Source organism: Bos grunniens, chromosome 17 (genome assembly GCF_055505025.1).
Source record: "Bos grunniens cultivar Pamir isolate PY7600 chromosome 17, Bosgru_T2T1.0, whole genome shotgun sequence".
NCBI classification, from domain to species: Eukaryota; Metazoa; Chordata; class Mammalia; order Artiodactyla; family Bovidae; genus Bos; species Bos grunniens.
Window position 1 is genome coordinate 35,787,627 of NC_141181.1, and position 20,193 is coordinate 35,807,819.

Here is a 20,193-nt window from a genome sequence, read left to right on the forward strand (position 1 = left end):
AATCTAAAAATAAAGAAACTGGAATCTACTTTAAAAGACAAGCAAAGTTAGAAATGACAAAATATTAAGTGAGAAGGAAAAGAAGTTATTTATATAAAAACAGATTCTTGGGCCAGACTTTTAGGTTGGAATCCTAACCTGACCTAGTCAACCTAAACCTAGACAAAGTGCTTAACCACTCTGTAACTGACTACCCTCTTCTATAAAATAATGATAATAAAATTGACCTCAGAGAGTTATTATAGAAGTTTAATTATTTAATATGTGAAACTGCTTAAAACAGAGACAGACACTAATACACACTAAGTTCTAGATATATATTTTTTTTTCATAAACCTGAATTAAGTATTCATTGTCCAGCTTCACTGACAAAAGCTTAACTTTCTGGGACTCTGTCAAAGTTTCTACTACTGAGACCTTGAAACCTGAATCCTGGAGAAGAATCATGTAACTTGTCTCTATTTCATAGATAAGGTACTGAAGCTTAAACAATTAAACAATTTGGCTCACATCATATTACTAGTAAATAATGTCACGACAGGACTACCTATGCATATCTTAATCACTGCTATACCCACAAATAAACAACTGGTGGGTGGACAAACAAATGGATAAATGTAGCAATCAGTCAAACAAATAGAAACTCTGGGGTAGCCACTGATCCTGGAAAAGCAGACTGATTCTGTTTGGTTAAACTTCTTACAGAAAGGCTAAAAAGATGCTTACTTTTATGTAATAATTTAAATTACTGTAGTGATTAAACATTTATGTTATTCAGAGACTAAGACTACACATTCCCATATTCATAAAATGTAATAAGTAGCTATCATAACATGCTGCAAGAAATAAAAGAATTTTTCCAACTAATGATAGTATTAATTCAATTATATACATCAACAGAAAGGAGTTAAGTAGGGACTCTGAATATAAAAACATATTTGACTATGTGAATATATTGTCTGTGGATTACAATAATTAAAACAAAATAATAAATCCACTATGACGCCTAATTCATAAAGAGGAAAAAACCAATTCATTCTCTCCATCTAACTCCCCCATTAGAGTGACACAAAAAAGAATTCTTGCACTTCCTTCCAAGGTAAATTTTGGGTTCACAGTTTCCTTCTATGGGTTAAAAGACAGCACAGAAGTCCATTCATTTTGATATTTGGCAAAACTAATACAATTATGTAAAGTTTAAAAATAAAATAAAATTAAAAATTACAAAAAAAAAGACAGCACAGAACATATATATTTAAATTTTTCCTCTAATAATCTCAGCCCCAAAAGAAGTATAAAAGTGAAAAAGTATGAATTGTGTCATTAAGTCTCTATGTTGAATCTAAAGGCAAAACTTAATTAATATAAACAAATTCTCTCTGATAAATCTCACTGTATTTTTACTTATTAGAAAATTACCTGTAAAAAAATTCTTCTGTGCAAAGATGAAGTGGTAGGTGGCTTTATAAACCTCTAATTCACACTGCCATGTCTGTGGCATGTTCCATATTCGGGGGTAGCTGGCATTGATGTGAAACTGCAAGCCAAATGTTAAGCAAAATGTTAGACGTTAAAACATGACATTGTGTGAACAGCATTAGAAATGAACTCACACAAACAGGTAATTAAAACTTATTTTCCTACTGAGTTGAACAGAGGGTCCTATACAGATTTTCAAATTGCTGTGGCTAAAGGTCAGTACCCATGGTTACATCCAGCTCATGAAATACTAAGCCATGATGTGGCCAAAAAAGTTTAAGAACAAATCAGGCTACAGTTTTGATACTGTAGCTAAACAAAGAGAGTAACCTCATTAATTCTTCTTTAAACTTAATCTGTTAAGTGTGAGGCTCAGGGTCAAGGAAGATAGAGTGCAATGCACCCTGTCACACAGAAGTTTGGCCACCAGTGCCTCCTGGCTTCTCGTTTGACAGCACAGTAGTTATAAATCTGACATGGTGCTTTGTGATATATTTCACCTGCCAAGACTTGGCAATTCTCCAAAGGCAAGAGCTGCCTGACCAGGAATAGCATTATTGCACAGTACCATTTATCAGCAATAGCTCAGGAATTCATTAAAATGCTAAATATGTCAGTTTAACACATATTTATAGTACTCAATATATTCTTGGAAAACTGTAAAATTTTCCTCTTAATTTACGTATATCGTGTAAATGTGCTTGTTTAGATAAACAATTAAGGACCTAATGATACCATCTATTATAAAACAATCCTCTCTGAATATAAGTTATTCCACACAGTAAATTTGGTTATTATTGTTATCCCTGAGAAAAAATAACAATCAGATTGATTAATGAGTTCCTGGCCTGCAATTTTTAATCATGAGTGTTTCCACATTAATTCTGTTTCTAATGTGGTGCAATTTAGGGTATCAATAAGATTTTCTTCCTTGTACTTTATCATCAAGTAAAAAGGACAGTGAACTATTAACCTTGAGAAAGAATCTGATGGGGCCAGGAAACATACAGTAAAATTTTATCTAATTATTTACAGCATAGGAGAGTGTCTAGCCATACAGTGAAATTTAAAAAAAAATTTCTAACAACTTCTCAAATTTTTTTTTAATTTTATTTTTAAACTTTACAATATTGTATTGGTTTTGCCAAACATTAAAATGAATCCGCCACAGGTATATAACTTCTCAAATTTTTAAAGGCCAAAAACCCATGTGTTGCTGCCTTATATTCATTTCCCCTAAAAGAAGAGCAATAGGGAGAGGCCAAAAGGAATCCAAAGCATTGATAATCTACTCTTCTTCCCAAAAATATGGGCAAGAGCACCTGGTGGTTCCTGAATAAGAAGACAGATCATTTGATGACTTGACCATTAAAATTTTATATTAAAAAATAAAACCCAAATTTGTATTTTATAGGTATATGTGTATCATCATATACATTAGACTTACTGCTAACATTTCCGCTTCTAAGAGAGTCCGGTATTGCATGCTGGTAGTGGCATCAACATGTAAGAGCTGTCCTTTAATCGCAGGGGTATAACCTAAAATAGGTGAAAACATAAAAAATAAGAACCTAAAAAAATAGATAATTAAAATTTTCAGAAACTGGAAACCAATTCCCCCACCACCCAAAGAAGGAATTCCTGAAAATTGGTGATTAGTTACTATTTAAATACACTTCCAATAATGTGGACTATGCTATCTAATCCATAACCTTTCTCATTTTGGACAGCTCTGATGAGAAAAAAAAGTTCCATTTTCATATAATATCTATCCTGATCTTGCTTTTTAATGCCAAACTACAAGTCTATTTTCTAAATGATTAATAAGCAAGTTTTTAAGACTGCTCCCATGACTTTTTTTTCCCCATTAACTCAAGGGTACATATATTCATCATTTTCAACTACTCATTATATAGTGACAGTTTCTGAACAACAGCTATTCCTTACATAATGACAGTTATCAAACAACTTTTCTGAATAAAAGCAGAAAAGTTCAGAGTATTTCACTTCTTTTTTTGATGGACTGTCCTCCTATGAACACTAAAACTATGATCATTATTATATGGTTAATTCAACATGCATCCCACTCTGGGCATTTTTTCCCCCAAACATCGGAATCTTTTGGGGAAGTTTTAAATGTTTTATTCTGTTATTATCTAAGACTTCAGTCTATTTTTCTCTCTGAAGATACTCATCTTAAAAGCCATCTAACCTTTACCAGGCTTCCTGGTGACTCACTGGTAAAAAATCCTCCTGTCAATGCAGGAGATGTGGGTTCGATCCCTGGGTCAGAAAGATCCTCTGGAGAAGGAAATGGCAATTCACACCAGTATTCTTGCCTGGGGAATTCCATGGACAGAGGAGCCTGGCAGGCTATAGTCCACGGGGTTGCAAAAGAGTTGGACATGACCAAGCAACTAAACAACAACTTTACCAAGAATCTGACTGGGTTTTCCTTAGACCTTTAGCTCATGTAGTTCCACAGTCACTGTGCTGTGGCACTTCCCATGAATTCATGATAGGTCAAGATGAAGATGTCTCAGTCCTCAGATGGCCCCTTTACCCCTGTGCACCAATAACTGTACCCCTAAAAAATATGTACAAATATTATCCTATTTGCATCATCAGTTTAAAAAAGGCAAAAGCACTCCCTTAACTGAACTATTCTCAATTTTATGCAACACCCAACTGTCTTTCCCCTACAGAATTACCTATATGTCAGTAATTAAGGCTATCCTAAAAGATGCTACTTTCCAACCGACTACTCTGAATCCTAGAGAATCTCAATATCTACTTTAAGATTTAGTATGATTATTCTTTTAAAAGTAACTAAGATAAGGTTTAGTTCTTCACTATAATAGCTCTAAAGTTAAAGGGAAAAGATACGACCTCATTTTCAGTCACTTTTTCGATTAATTATCTAAGCAGGCAGACGCAACTGCTATCTTTTTAACACAAACTAATAAATCTAGTCAACCCCTTTGCCTGCTTTCTTCTTATTGTAGAAACAAAATGAGTGACAGAAATAAGGAAAGAGAGCCAATCATATAAAATTACTCTAGTCATGCTTCTGGGAAAGTGATAGAAACACTGCTAGACAGTAACTTAAAAATAAGGGTAAGCTGCTACTCTCCATACTCTCAAGAGTGAATAAAGCAGAATTTCAATTGTTATCAATTACAAATGTAATAAGAGAATAGGAAAAACAAAGAAAAATTAGGAAGACTATTTGACATTTTGATAAATTTAACAAAAAGTATTTAATGTTTAATGTTACTGGTTAATCTGTATCAGGGCCCAAATTTCAAATGCATAATGAACTTAGATTATCTTACCTCAGATGAAACTACAACTATCAGGGCATGATTTAATATGTTAAACATGAAATATTCTGCTTTCTTAAAGTTATGCTATTCAAAGAACAAGCTTACTCTCTGACAAAAGTCTACTAAAGATATAACTTAAAACAAAGCTTATTAGCTACTGAATCAATTTCTGCCCATGGACCATGTTTCATGTGCCAGATCTTGGGTTTGGTACCAGGTATACACTGGTAAAAAGAAATATACAGCACCTGCTTTTACAGAGCAATAGACTAGTAGGAAAAACATATGCTAAGCAAATTATGCACAATCTTACAAAAGAAAGGTATAAAGTACAATGACAGCACAAATAAGACCTAGCTTGAATAAAACAGTTTTTCTCTTCTCTCTAGGTGCATGAATAATTATATAGCATTTACTAAGGACACACATAGGACTTCCCTGGTGGCTCAGATGGTAAAGCGCCTGCCTACAATGCGGGAGACCTGGGTTCAATCCCTGGGTTGGGAAGATCCCCTGGAGAAGGAAATGGCAATCCACTCCAGTACTATTGCCTGGAAAATCCCATGGACAGAGGAGCCTTGTAGGCTACAGTCCATGGGGTCGCAAAGAGTCAAACACGACTGAGCGACTTCACTTTCACTTTTCAAGGGCACATTAAAATATAACAGAAAACTGAAAGAGAAAACTCAATTAATTTTAGTCTAAGTAGATTAATAATTATTTATATATTAATTATGCCTATAATCACTTAAAAAGAAAAACACTCATTGTAGCTTACCATTTTCCTCAACCGTCATTGGAATATTAATTTCTAAATATGAACCAGCTCCAACATTTACATGTACAGCATTTGTTTCCTACCAAAAGAAAAAATTCATATGAGACATTATAATTATTCTCACATCTATACTTTTCAGTTATTAACGCAGACAAAAATCAATCATCAATCCAATGGCTCAGCAGAAAAGAAATCTGCCTGCAATACAGAAGACATGGGTTCGCTTGTAGTGTCAGGAAGATCACCTGGAGGAGGAAATGGAAAGCCACTCCAGTATCTTGCCTGAAAAATTCCATGGACAGAGGAGCCTGGGAAGCTATTGTACAAAGGGCCACAAATAGTCAAACACAACTGAGCATAGCACACATACACAATATTAAATAGGGCTTCCCAGGTGGCTCAGTGGTAAAGACTCTGCCCGCCAAAGTTCAAGCCTTGGGTCGGGAAGATTCCCTGAAGAAAAAAATGGCAACCCACTCCAGTATTCTTGCCTGGAATATCCCATGGACAGAGGAGCCTAGCAGGCTACAGTCCATGGGATTGCAAAGAGTCAGGCACTGAGCCACAACAACAATATTAAATAGGTATTAAAAGTTCCTAAGAGCAAAAGTTCAAATTTATACCAAAAATACACTAAAACAATTTGGCTAGATTCAAAGGAGAAGAAGAAGGAGACTACAGTATCAAAGTCTATTTTCATTAATTCTTTCCAGTATTTGGCACTTAATGATGTAACATACATACTGGGGATAGGGGTCAGGCAAAGCTCACAGAAATGAATCCAAGCATAGCACTAGTCGGGTTTCCCATGTGGCACTAGGGTAAGGACTCACCTACCAATGCAGAAGACATAAGAAATGCGGGTTCAATCCCTGGGTAGGGAAGACACCCTGGAGGAGGGCAACCCACTCCAGTATTCTTGCCTGGAGAATTCCATGGACAGAGGAGCCTGGTAGGCTAAAGTCCACAGGGTCTCAAAGACTCAACCACAACTGGAAGCAACTTAGCACACACGCATGGGACTAATTACCAGAAAAACACTCTGGAAGATAATGGTCAAATTTTAAACATTACTTTCTACAATTTCAATAATTACCCTATTTTTGGTAAACAACAAGTCAATTGTAGCATCTGCAATAATATTCATTCGTAGTTCAAAAGCAAGGATCTGTCTTGGTCTCCCAGGCTGTGCAATTTCAGAAACTTTCAGAACTTGATAATCAGGAGGGAAGAAGAACTTCCATAGACAATCTCTAAATAAGGAGGAAGAAAGAATAATGACAAGTTATTCAAATGAAATTGCTTCTCATAAAAAAGACTAAAATCAGTATTATACTTTATACTGATATTATCATCACTATCTCATTTAACAATTGGACATAAATTTCAAAAAAATAAGTCACAAAATAACACCTACTATAGTTTCCTTTCAGTAAAATGAAAGACTATTTTCTCCATTGTTTTCTATTTTCAGAGATCAATGAGCTTTGAGCACCTAATATACTGCTATAAAATAAGACGTGGGTAAGACCAAGTTTCGGAGAAGGCAACGGCATCCCACTCCAGCACTCTTGCCTGGAAAATCCCATGGATGGAGGAGCCTGGTAGGCTGCAGCAGCCCATGGGGTCGCTAAGAGTCGGACACGACTGAGCGACTTCACTTTGACTTTTCACTTTCACGCGTTGGAGAAGGAAATGGCAATCCACTCCAGTGTTCTTGCCTGGAGAATCCCAGGGACAGCAGAGCCTGGTGGGCTGCCGTCTATGGGGTCGCACAGAGTCGGACACGACTGAAGCGACTTAGCAGCAGCAGCAGCAGCAAGACCCAGTTTACACTATTCAACCAATACTGTTGAGAAAGTAAAGACTTTCTACAAGTATATCAAATGTACAAATGGCAAATAAAGAGTTGAAGGGGAATGGTTTAATTAGAATCATTTTTGCTTTCTGGATAATTACTTAACCTTTCTGAGGATACTTGCCTGCTTCCTCACTTGTAAATGAGGTTTATCATAACCAGTCTCAGAGAATAGATCCAAGAATTAAATGACAACACACATCAAACACTTGGTAGTACATGGCACATAGAAAGAAATGTTATTCTATTATTTTTATAATCATTTTTAATCAATATTATAACAGTAAGAGTCTAAAGAGAAACAGGTTTCTAAAAAGATGCAAGTGTTTGTAAGCTAGAGCTCTAATGTATTTGCCTCCCCTTATGTGACAAAAGATGAAAGAAATCAAGAAATTTTCAATTCAGACTCTTCTATGTAATTAAAAAATTAGCATGTTACTCATACATTCAGAAAAAGTATCAATTTGTGACTTTTAAAAGGAAAAGATGAGGAAGGAGTCATGAGTAACTGGAAATGCTGCTTGGAATGAACAGAGAAAAATTAGATGAACAGAACAAAATTTGCAAACTGATTGATTTTAGACTTTAATTTGCCATCATTAACGACATGAAAATTCAATTTATAAATGTTTTGGTGAAGACACACAAATATATATAACTAAGATATTAATGACAAAGAATCCATCTGATCATTAGATGATCAGGGACTATAAAATGGGCAGCAAGATATAATGAAAAGAGCAGTAGACTTGAAGGGTTGGTTTGAATCTTGGCTCCATATGGTACAGCTTCCTTATCTTGTCCAAATCACTGAACCTCTCTGCATCTCCATTCTTTCACAGGTATAATCAGTTCACCACACTTGTCCTAGTGTCTCTCACTGAGTTGTGAAAATATAAATGAGAGCGCTTAAGTGCTAAGTTGCTTCAGTCTCTGCAACCCCATGGACTGTAATCCGTAAGGCTCTTCTTTCATGGAATTCTCCAGACAAGAATACTGGAATGGGTTGTTCTGTTCTCCTCCAGGGGATCTTCCCAACCCAGAGACCAAACCCATGTCTCTAATGTCTCCTGCATTGGCAGGCTGATTCTTTACCACTAGCACCACCTGGAAAGCTCTGAAAGCACTTAAGTGAAAGCAATAAAAGGCCAGACAATGTCAGGAATATTAGCATTATTATAGTTTATCATTAAGGAGTTAAGTACAAATTTATAAAGTTTGGATTTTAACTGTCATGAAAACACTTGAAAAGCTGAATATCTTAAAGATTGAGAAAATCATATAAAAGTGATAGACATAAAAAATCTACAAACTAAATAAGGTCATGCCTTTTTAATCAGAGATTAAAAACTTCTCTGGTGGTCCAATGGTTAAGAATCCACCTTGTAATGCAGGGGACACAGGTTTGATCCCTGGTTGGGGATCAAAGACCCCACGTGCTCCAGGGGAACTAAACCCATTACCCACAATTAAGACCTGATGCAGCCAAATAAGTAAATATTAAAAAAAACAAAAACAAAAACAAAAACAACAACTCACCATGCTGAGTAAACTATCCAATAATAAAACAGGTGAGATTTTCTCCTACATTTTTTACATGCTTAAATGTAAATGCTTAAAAAAACTGACCTAATTAACATTCTGATAACAGTTCATATTTGTTTAGAAACTCAATATGGGGAAGGAGTAAAGGAAATGGCTACAGAAAAGGAAATGCACAATTTGAGTATGTAAGGGAGGAGATAAGTACTATTGCTACTCACAAAAGGAAACTAAACTCAAGTGATAAATTTTTCTCTTTCTTTTTAATAAATCTGAATGGTTCTGTTAAGTTCAGGTTAAGAAATGTATTGCTGTTCTCTCCTAGCAGTGGCAGGACTAACTGAATGGAGTTGGTAAAGACAACTGTTTTTTTCACATCATCTTCAGTATCATTTCTCTATGACTATATACTAAAGGAATTTCAGCTTGGATTTTCATGTAAATATAGCCTAATACTTTTTCTTAATGCATTAAAATTAAATACAGCTTAAGAAGAATTGCACTTTATTCAAATGCTAAAATGCAAAAATATTTTATGTGTTTGTGTTAAAGCATTGCTTTAATTTTTTCCTTTCAAATATAACTGTTACTTAATGGAATGTAAAGCTCCTCACTTTCAACTATTCCACAGAAAAAGCATCATGGTTTAGTGTATGAAAAATTTTATCATAAAAGGAACATTTAAATCCAGTAATTTGAAAAATATTTGTTTCCTAACCTGAAATTTTAAGCTGTTTACTTTCAACTCTAAAAATCTAACCCAAAACTTAGTTAGGTATTATATTAGTATATTCCAAGTTTTCAAACATACTTACTTACACATTTAACATTCAACTGTTATTTAAATAGCTACTTAAGGCAACTGGTATTCCTATACACGAGAGATAACAAGGTTAAAAGAATGTAGTACTTGACAAAGTATATAATTCTAATAATGCTAGGCAGAAATCACTTAAGTTAAAACTTAAGTTAAAAAGCGATCAGTAGGGTGGGCCCTAGGCCAGTATGTCTGGCGTTCTTCTAAGAAGAGGAAATTTGGACACAGAGACCTATAAAACATATAAGAGGGTAGATTGTGTGAAGATACAGAATGACCATCTACAGCCCAAGGAAAGAGGCCTTGAACACATCCTTCCCTCACAGCCCTCAGAAGGAACCAATCCTGCCAACACCTTGGTCTCAGAATTCTAACCTTCAGAACTATGAGAAATTTCTGCAGTTTAAGCCACAAAGTTGGTGGTACTTTGTTATGGCAACCTTAGTAAAACTAACACAGTGCTTTTCTAAGTTCTTCATCTTAATAAAACTCTTTTGTTTCTTTTTTCCTAAACTGAACTTTTAGCTCTGAATCTCCATAATCCCAACAATCCTTGGTATATTCACTGATTAAATACAAAAGAAAAAACCAACCAACCAATAATATGCTGCTCATTCACCACTTTTCTAATGAATTAGCGCCTCCTTTAGAGCAAACTTGCTTATACCAATTGTTCTACAAATTATTTGGATTAAAATGTTTAGTGATATTTTACTCTGCCATAATAAATTAGCTTATAAAAATACTGAACTAGTTTTTTAATAAAAATTATAGTATTATCCCAATACATTTGACTTAGTAGAAATGTAATTTAATCAAGTACCTCTGCCTATCAGCCCATGGCCCATAGTTGAAATCTGTTCCTTTACCACAAACTATATCCAATCCCCAACATGGAGGCAAGTCTTGTAATTTGCAATCTTCAGTGCTCATTTCTCCTTCAACATTTTCTTCTGTTTCTTCTGGAACAAGTCCTATATTGCAGAATATACAATATTAAGATAGCTACTTAACCATTAAAAGGTTTCCCTAGACCAACAGTTCTAAAAATTTTTTGACCTAAGAAATCCTTTACACTCTAAAAAATTATTGAGAACACCAAAGTGGGAATTTTTTTTGTATTATATCTATCATATTTTACTGACTTTGAAATTTGAATTGAGCAATATTTTAAAATTTATTTTTAAATAAAACTCATTACATGTTGACAAAACAAAATGTCTAAGATTTACTGAAAATATGCAAAAAAAAAACATTTTAATGAAAATATAAAACTTTAATTTTTACTTGAAATATTAAATAATTATTACTTTCTGAAACAAATTAATAAGAAACACTGGCATTGTTTTTATCTTGGCAAATCTCTTAAATATTCAGCTTAATAGAAAACAAGTGAATTCTCATAGTTGTTTCTGCATTTAATCTGTTACTCAAGGATCTGAAGAAAATCTAGCCTCATACAAATAGAAAAGGGAGGACTATTTCAACTGCTTTTTCAGATAATTTTGGATATTCTTTGACAGTACACCAAATTTCAGCAAGTGGTAATTTCTTAGAGAATACTTGCAATGTGGAATCTGAAATTAAATCCCTGAACTTTTCACATTCTAATACATTAAAATTTATTGATTGCCTTTGCACTTTGAATAAATCTTTTACAGACATCATGAATTGATCATTTGGAAAATATTGGTTCACTGAAATATGCATACTTTTCCCAGACAAATTTCATTATTAAATATCTAAAAATTCATATTGTTAATATCACCGGTAGTCTCATCAGAAAAGTCGTCAAGCTCACAATGGCAGACTCAAATTTTCCAAAATTCAAATTTTCACATGAAAGCACAAAACTATAGTTTGTCTCTAGTTGCTCTTTGAAGCAAAACTGGTGTTCCTTGAAAACTGCAAACAATTCAGCTTGAAACTCAATCACATGGTGATTTTCCTCAAAACATCAGTGTACTCTGGTATGGGGCAGAAGTACATTATGTGTACTTATTTTAAGAAGTGAATATTTAAAAGTTTAGTCAACGGTCAAGACTTGATAAAAGAAAGACACAGTAAAGCATACTGACATTTGTTGTTATTGTGAATGTGTGGCAGTAAAAAAGAGATTACTGCTATAGTTTGGAGTCACTGCCTTTGATTCATGCTAAAGCATCAGCAGTTTTGTCCACCGTAACTTTTGCATCATCAGTACAATATGACCAAAAAAAATGGCAAATAACGTCCTAATTCTGAAATACTCTGACCTCATAAACCTCCTGAAAGGTATGAAAAAGAGCATTAGGAAAATATGACTAGAAGTCCATTATTTAGCTACTTTATAAAACTGAGACCACCTGTAAAGTACTATAAATAGCTAGACTTCAATCCTTAAACTTTAAGCCTCAAATTTAACTTAGTGTGATTTTTTTTCCCCTAAGTCAGCATGAACTACTTTAACTATCACCACATTCTCTAATGGCTTTCACTCACGGTCATTTGTATTCACAATTTCTGAAGTGTACTTGCAAAAATGGAATCTGAAGGAATGATTTCTATACTGTTCTTTTTTGATATGAAATACTGAAGTATTAATATTCAACTTTGGACAAATGACACAGATATTTTTTAGGTAGGCATTCTTACATGCACATTTACCATTACTGATGCTTATTTATATCCTAAGTAAAGATACTTAAATAATAGTACATACCAGCATTTCATAGGAGAAACAGAACTATAGCTATAAAACATATTTTAAAAAATAATACCTGGCTCATCCATGTAATAGTAGATGTCAACATCATTTGACTGCATCACCACAAAACCTTCTCCCATTAATCTTGGTGGTCTACACAAAGGAAGGAAGAAGGCAAACTAAGTACATCTCCAGAATAGAAAATGTTTGGTATTTTAATTAACGATGGTAATAGGTAAAAGCAAAAAAGAAAACTAAAAAGCAATCAAGTGTAGCATCTTGAAAAGGGAAAACATCTTTCACATTTACAATAAATTGTTCCATAACTGCTTTCTATATTAGACTATTTAAAAAGTAGGCACTGAAAAATTTTTGATCAGTAAATTGGTTTAAGAAAGAAAAAAATGTTTGGCATTTTGTTTTGAATAAGAGAAATCAATTTAAAACAAAGTCTAATTAAATACAATGAAAAACAATGTTCACTGGAATAGAATAATCATATTCTACATTTTCAATGATAAGTTTAAAATTAGACTTCGAATTCAACCAACTTATAATAATAATACTATAAAACTGAGAAATATCACCTTATATACTGTAAAACAAAGTATAACCTTTCAGAAACATTAAATAAAAAAATCTTTTGTCATTTTCACAACTTTATATTACGTATTTCCAAGAATATTTAGTTGATCAACTTGAAATAAATCGAAATAAATTTAAAGCACACATCTTGAACTCATTCTGGAATGAGTGTTTCTGTGCCATCAAACAATTTCCCACTTTACTTGCTTTAATTTAACAACTTTTATCTTGGTCATATACCACTATATCTTCCTTCCATATCAAAATTAACATCTAAATCATTAGATAATATAGCACATACAAATTCAACAGTCTTCTTCTAAATGTATACTAAATCATAAAGTTTAGCATTCGATTTCATCATACTACCTCCATACTTACTTTTGAAGAGTGAACTCTTCTTACAGAAACAGTGGGATACTTTTTCATTTTACTCTCTAGTAATTTTCACAAAACCCAGGATTTATTTTTTCAGTATTACAACTTGTACCCATAAATATAGAACAGTGTGCATAGCATACATTTCAAGATACTTAGCAAATTCAGTGATCTGAAGAGTGAAACCAGGTAGATCCACAGCCTCCCTGGTACACAAGCAGAGAAAATGACTGTGTCACTCTAGCCAAGCCCTAGAAAATCTAATCGCAAGCTATTCAAAAGCTGCAACTAAAAAGGAATAATCATGCTTCTCATAACCTCAAACTTTATATTGCCTACACACAAAGCTAAAAATTGAGACAGCAGAAACTCATCATATGAGTACTTACATTATACAAATTTAACCACAGAGATTCCTTCACAAAAAACAACAGAGATTGAGAATAATAAAAATTACAAGAGCCCTAATATAGCTCATGAGCATATGGACTGGAGTCAGATGGGATTTATGTGTCTGCTGTTAACTGAGGGTTGCAGTCCTCTAGAAAGGAAGCATCCCACCACAATGAGACGACTCTAGTGTGCATCATTACAACATGTCCCCTAAATGCAAGCAGCTACTTCACTGAAGAAAAGGAAATCTGGAAAGCTAGGTGGAAAACTGACTGGGACTTAAATGTCAAGCAAGCCCCAAAACTGTCTTAACTTCATCAGTTTTCCGAGATTAATTCTGATTTTGTTTTCAACTTTTCATTAACTCAAACGGTATCCCACTATAATGAATTTGTTAAATTTGCTATTTATCCATCCCTTCTGAAAGTAAAAACCTACCTGTAAAGTGTATTTTCTAACATACAAACATCGAGGCTTAACGGCCCAAAATAAATTTCCCAAATACTCTAAGCAGAAAAGGATAGAAAAATTATAAGTTCATAGAAAAATATTTAAAATAGGGGTAGACCAATGGATAAACTCCATTTATCTTATAAAGCAGGAATACTATCAACTGATTTAATTATTTATTTAATTATTGCCAAACTTACAGCAAAGAAATTAAAAGGATACTAAAGATTCTAAATGATAGCTACATTACATATAAAGAAGTATCTGTTATTTTTATGACTTTCTTACTCATCATTTTGAAGACCAACATATCTTGGACTAGGAACAAGCATGACTCGAACATTTTCAAGCTTTCCTTTCACAATATGCATGAACTGGTCAAGATGACTGGAAGGTGGTTTTGTAGTATAAGTTAAGAAAGCATCATCAAAGTTGATGCACAGAGTTTGAGGTTGGTAATGATTTCCAAAGGCCAAACGTCCCTAAAAAAAAAAAAAAAAAACAGATAAAGAGATATGGCATACTATCTAGGATATTTTTTTTCCCTTAGCTGACCTAATAACAAGCATTTTCAAACAACTATTAATGATTCCATTTTAGCAGTAATACTATTTAAGTTGCTCCATTTTGGCTTCCCAGATGGTCCAGTGCTAAAGAATCCACCTGCCAATGCAGGAGAAGCAGGTTCAACTCCTGGATCGGGAAAATTCCCTGAAGGAGAAAATGGCAACCCACTCCAGTATTTTGGAGAAACACTGGAAAAATCCAATGGACAGAGGAGGACTGGCAGGCTATAGTTCCATGGGGTTGCAAAGAGTCAGACATGACTGACCACACATGCACACCAATCAATTTAGACCAGTGTTTAAAGAAATTCAAGCACCTGTGAATAAATAAACAGCCTTTAAGGTGTACACATTTGTGCTAAAATGGTCTTGGTACTGAAATAGTTCTTTCACTAAACAAAAAATGTAGCCCAGAAACTAATTACTTCTTTTTCTAAGTGAAAACTGTATCCACAAAATTAAAAGGTTCTGCTGCTGCTGCTGCTAAGTCACTTCAGTCGTGTCCGACTCTGTGCGACCCCATAGACAGCAGCCCACCAGGCTCCCCCGTCCCGGGGATTCTCCAGGCAAGAACGCTGGAGTGGGTTGCCATTTCCTTCTCTGATGCATGAAAGTGAAAAGTGAAAGGGAAGTCGCTCAGTCATGCCCGACTCTTAGCTATTACCCATCAAATATTAACTATAGCAGAATTTACTTACTGTGCTAACATTGACCTTTATGACAGGAATAAGTGATCTCCATGAAGATGTGGGGTCTTGAGATTCTGTTTTTACTTTAACTCTGAAATGAAAAAACAAAAATTGACATATATGAGAAAATGAGAATAAGTACCTAAGAATACTGTTGACTTCCTCACAATACACATCATTAATATTAGCTGTACCTTTACAAATATAGCTAAAGACTATTGAGTAACAAAAGGACTATCTAATGGAAAACTAATATCCCTAAAATGTCTCATAAAATGTACTCTTACCACATATCAATTTTTACATAAGAAGTTGTAACAGAAAAGAATATTTTTAGAATGACAAACTTCAATGACAAAAGTCTAAATTTTGATTTGCTGTCATTATATCTACCATTATGTCCATGACACAAAAATGTAACATTTTACAAAAGAGCAAAAATTATAATTAAAACAAAAATGATCAAGGTACATGTCATTTAGATGTTTTAAGTGCTTCAAGTACTTCTAACAGTTCAGCTGATCCTTTTCCTTCCCTACTCCCACCACTTGGTGACAAAATAATTTTCTTTTAATAAAATGAAAAAGGATAGACCAAGAGTAAAAAAAAAAAAAAAAGGAAATTCAGTTCAGTTCAGTTCAGTCAGTCGTGTCCAACTCTTTGTGACCCCATGGACCACAGCACGCCAGGCCTCCCTGTCCATCACCAACTCCTGGTGTTTACTCAAACTCATGTCCACTGAGTCAGTGATGCCATCCAACCATCTCATCCTCTGTCATCCCCTTCTCCTCCTGCCTTCAATCTTTCCCAGAATCCAGGGTCTTTTCAAATGAGTCAGCTCTTTGCATCAGGTGACCAAAGTATTGGAGTTTCAGCTTCAACATCAGTCCCTCCAATGAACACTCAGGACTGATCTCCTTTAGGATGGACTAGTTGGATCTCCTTGCAGTCCAAGGGACTCTCAAGAGTCTTCTCCAACACCACAGTTCAAAAGCATCAATTCTTCGGTGCTCAGCTTTCTTTATAGTCCAACTCTCACGTCTATACATGACTACTGGAAAAACCATAGCCTTGACTAGACGGACCTTTGTTGGCAAAGTAATGTCTCTGCTTTTGAATATGCTGTCTAGGTTGGTCATAACTTTCCTTCCAAAGAAACTGTCCATACACAAAGTACACAAAATTCAAGAAATGAAAAATTCTCAGCAATTCACTAAAGATTTCATATGAAAACTTGAGGCATGTCTCTTCAATAATTCGGTAACTCCTAAATCACACTTCTAGAGCTGTATTTGTAAGGTGGCCCTCAGTGCTTAAAACTAAATTCAAAACTAACCTCACAACCAGCCCCTAACCTCTTTCTCCAAGGTTCCTTTCGTGCATGCCAAGTCGCTTCAGTCATGTCCAACTCTCTGCAACCCTATGGACTGTAGTCGTCCAGGCTCCTCTCCAGGCAAGAATACTGGAGTGTGTTGCCATGCCCTCTCCTCCAGGTGAACTTCCCTGACCTAGGGATCCAACCCAGGTCAATGTGCATTGCAGGCAGATTGTTTACCACTCATGCCACCTGGGAAGCCAACTAAGCATGTTGTTCTTCAGTCGCTCAGTCGTGTCCAGCTGTTTGTGAGCCCATGGATTGCAGAATGTCAGGCTTCCCTGTCCTTCACTATCTGCCAGAGTTTGCTCAAACTCATATCCATTGAGTCGGTGATGCCATCCATCTCATCCTCTGTTGTCCCTTCTTCTCCTAAACATGACCACTGTTTAAATTAGAAATTTGGATTCATTGTTGACTCACTCTTCTTATTCATTCTCCACATTTCCTCCATCACTCTCTTAAGTATCCATTTGCCTAAGTGTATCTGGAATCCATCCACTTTTCTCCCTTCCTCTTTTTGACAAGCCAGTTGATGATCATCTCTACCCTGAACTGTTACAACATCTTTTATCTTGTCTCCCTGCCTCCAGTCTTATTTCCCTCCAATCATAACACAGCACTGCTGACCTCAGGTAAGGCCAGGTCATTTTTAACATTTTGAATTGATGCTTTTGAACTGTGGTGTTGGAGAAGACTCTTGCGAGTCCCTTGGACTGCAAGGAGATCCAACCAGTCCATTCTGAAGGAGATCAGCCCTGGGATTTCTTTGGAAGGAATGATGCTAAAGCTGATCCAGTACTTTGGCCACCTTGCAAAGAGTTGACTCATTGGAAAAGACTCTGATGCCTGGAGGGATTGGGGGCAGGAGGAAAAGGGGACGACAGAGGATGAGATGGTTGGATGGCATCACTGACTGGATGGACGTGAGCCTGAGTGAACTCCGGGAGTTGGTGATGGACAGGAGGCCTGGCGTGCTGCATTTCATGGGGTCACAAAGAGTCGGACACGACTGAGCAACTGAACTGAACATCATTTCTAACAGTGAATTCTGCTAACCATTTTAGTTTAATTTATCCTCACCTCAAGTAATCCACTCCAGCCTCAGTAACAACTTGTGTATTGCATATGACGTTTCTTCTCCATGACCCTGCATCTCCTTCTCTGCTTAAGTCATTTACCCTTAAGGCTTCAAACTCCTGATCTTCCTGTATGTGCCCAGAGAATTCTGTTTTGTCCCTGTTATATTTCTTGCACTAAAATTGTCTATTAAGTGTTCGAACTCCCATAGTAGGCTGTAAATTCCCTCAAGAAGTTGTCATATTCTCACTATCTTCAGTACCTAAGCTCAATGCCTGGGACATAATATGCATTACATATTTAACTGAGAAATAAAATCCTCATCATCTAGTTTAAAAAAAAAAAAAAGGTGACTTCCCTGGTGTTCCAGTGGTTAAGGGTCTCGCCTTGCAATGTAGAGGATACTGGTTCGAGCCCTCACCCAGGATGATCTCATATGCCTCAGACCAACTAAACCTGTGCACCACAACTACTGAGCCCAAGCTCTAGAGCCCATGCACCACAAATACTGACGTCTGCATGCTGTGGAACCTATGCTCTGCAACAGGAGAAGCCACTGAAATGAGAAGACCAGGCACTGCAACTAGAAAAAGCTCGCACGCAGCAATGAAGACCCAACACAGCCATACATAAATTAATCTAAAAAAAAAAAAAACTATTTTGTGTACAAGGCTGCTTCAACATTCAAAAATCAACAGCTTAAAAGCGAAAAATCAAAGGATTATACCAAGAGACACAAAAAAATTTGACAAAATCCAATACTTACTCATGATTAAAACCTCGTGGTAAACTATGAATAGAGGGGGACTTCCTCAACTTGATAAAGAATATCTACCATAAAAACTACAGTTAACATCATACTTAATAGTGAGAAACTACAAGTTTTCCCACAAAGACTAGGTACAAAGCAAGGATGTTCCTTGTCATCACTTTTCTCCAAATTTGTACTAGAAGTGTTCTAGCTACTGCAATAAGACCAAAAAAAAAAAAAGGAAAGGAAAGAAAAGGTATAAAGACTTGGAAGGAAGAAATAAGACGAAATAAGAGTATTTCCTTGCAGCTGACATAATCATCCATGTAGAAAAATTGGAAAGAAGTGACCAAAAATACTCTTAGAACTAATAAATAACTATAGCAAGGTTGCAAGATACAAGATTAGTAATATACAAGTATCAATCACTTTCCTATATACTAGTAATGAGCAAATGGATTTTGAAATTTAAAACATATTACTATACTTAAGCACCACAGAAAATTAAATACTTAGGTGTATATTTAACAATTTTTATATAAGATCTATGTGAGGAAAACTATAAAACTCTGATGAAAGATATCAAAGAAAACTAAATAATTAGACAGACATTCCATGTTCATTGATAGGAAGACACAACACTGCCAAGATGTCAATTCTTCCCAACTTGATTTATAGATTCAATGCAATCCCTACTAAAATCTCAACAAGGTATTCTGTGAATATTGGCAAATGGATTCTAAAGTTTATTTGAAGAAGCAAAAGATCAAGAATAGCCAAGAAAATAATGAAGGAGAAAAGCAACGTTGGAGGAATGACATCAGTTGATTTCAAGACTTAACCACAAAGCTACAGAAATCAACACACTGTGGTATTGTGTGAAAGAAAATGAACAGCTCAATGAAACAGAACACAGAACCTAGAAACCAATAAAATGAAACTGTATGATTGTATATGCACCTAACTATGTATATATATTTATAGACTTGAGAGTGATAGCTGCTCAGTCATTCATGACTCTTTGCAACCCCATGGGCTGTAGCCTGCCTGGCTCCTCTGTTCATGGAATTCTCCAGGCAAGATTACTGGAGTGGGTTGCCATTTCCTTCTCCAGGGGATGTTCCTGACCCAGGGATCCTGCATTGCAGGAGAGTCTTTACCATCTGAGCCACCAGGGAAGCCTACTATTAAGAGACATTTCTAAGTATAAAGACAGGTCAACTTAAAAAGTATCAGCAGATATATGCTTGACTTTATCTTATAATCTATAGATAATACATTAGAATATGTAATGAATCCATATACCTTTTCCAAAGGAATACCCAAGACAGAAGTAGCAATAAAGTTATAAATGACAGTCATCAATCAGATGAAATAAATTAGATGAAGCTTTTCTCTCTCAAAGAGATGGGGGATGGGCAAGTGGTCAGGAAGGAAATA

At 35.3% G+C, this 20,193-nt stretch overlaps 1 protein-coding gene across 15 annotated transcripts in view; it reads right to left on the reverse strand.

Moving 5' to 3' along the window:
• The window catches only part of BLTP1 (bridge-like lipid transfer protein family member 1), a 195,190-nt gene that overhangs the window by 147,100 nt on the left and 27,897 nt on the right, over nucleotides 1–20,193 (reverse strand). For all 15 annotated transcript variants that reach the window (XM_086346902.1, XM_086346895.1, XM_086346910.1 and 12 more), the window contains exons 8-15: nucleotides 15,557–15,638; nucleotides 14,581–14,774; nucleotides 12,560–12,639; nucleotides 10,624–10,774; nucleotides 6,680–6,836; nucleotides 5,584–5,662; nucleotides 2,927–3,018; nucleotides 1,420–1,537 (exon numbers count right to left, since the gene is read on the reverse strand). In XM_086346902.1, the coding sequence (XP_086203028.1) occupies nucleotides 1,420–1,537; nucleotides 2,927–3,018; nucleotides 5,584–5,662; nucleotides 6,680–6,836; nucleotides 10,624–10,774; nucleotides 12,560–12,639; nucleotides 14,581–14,774; nucleotides 15,557–15,638 (953 nt within the window). The remainder of the gene's footprint in view (nucleotides 1–1,419; nucleotides 1,538–2,926; nucleotides 3,019–5,583; nucleotides 5,663–6,679; nucleotides 6,837–10,623; nucleotides 10,775–12,559; nucleotides 12,640–14,580; nucleotides 14,775–15,556; nucleotides 15,639–20,193) is intronic.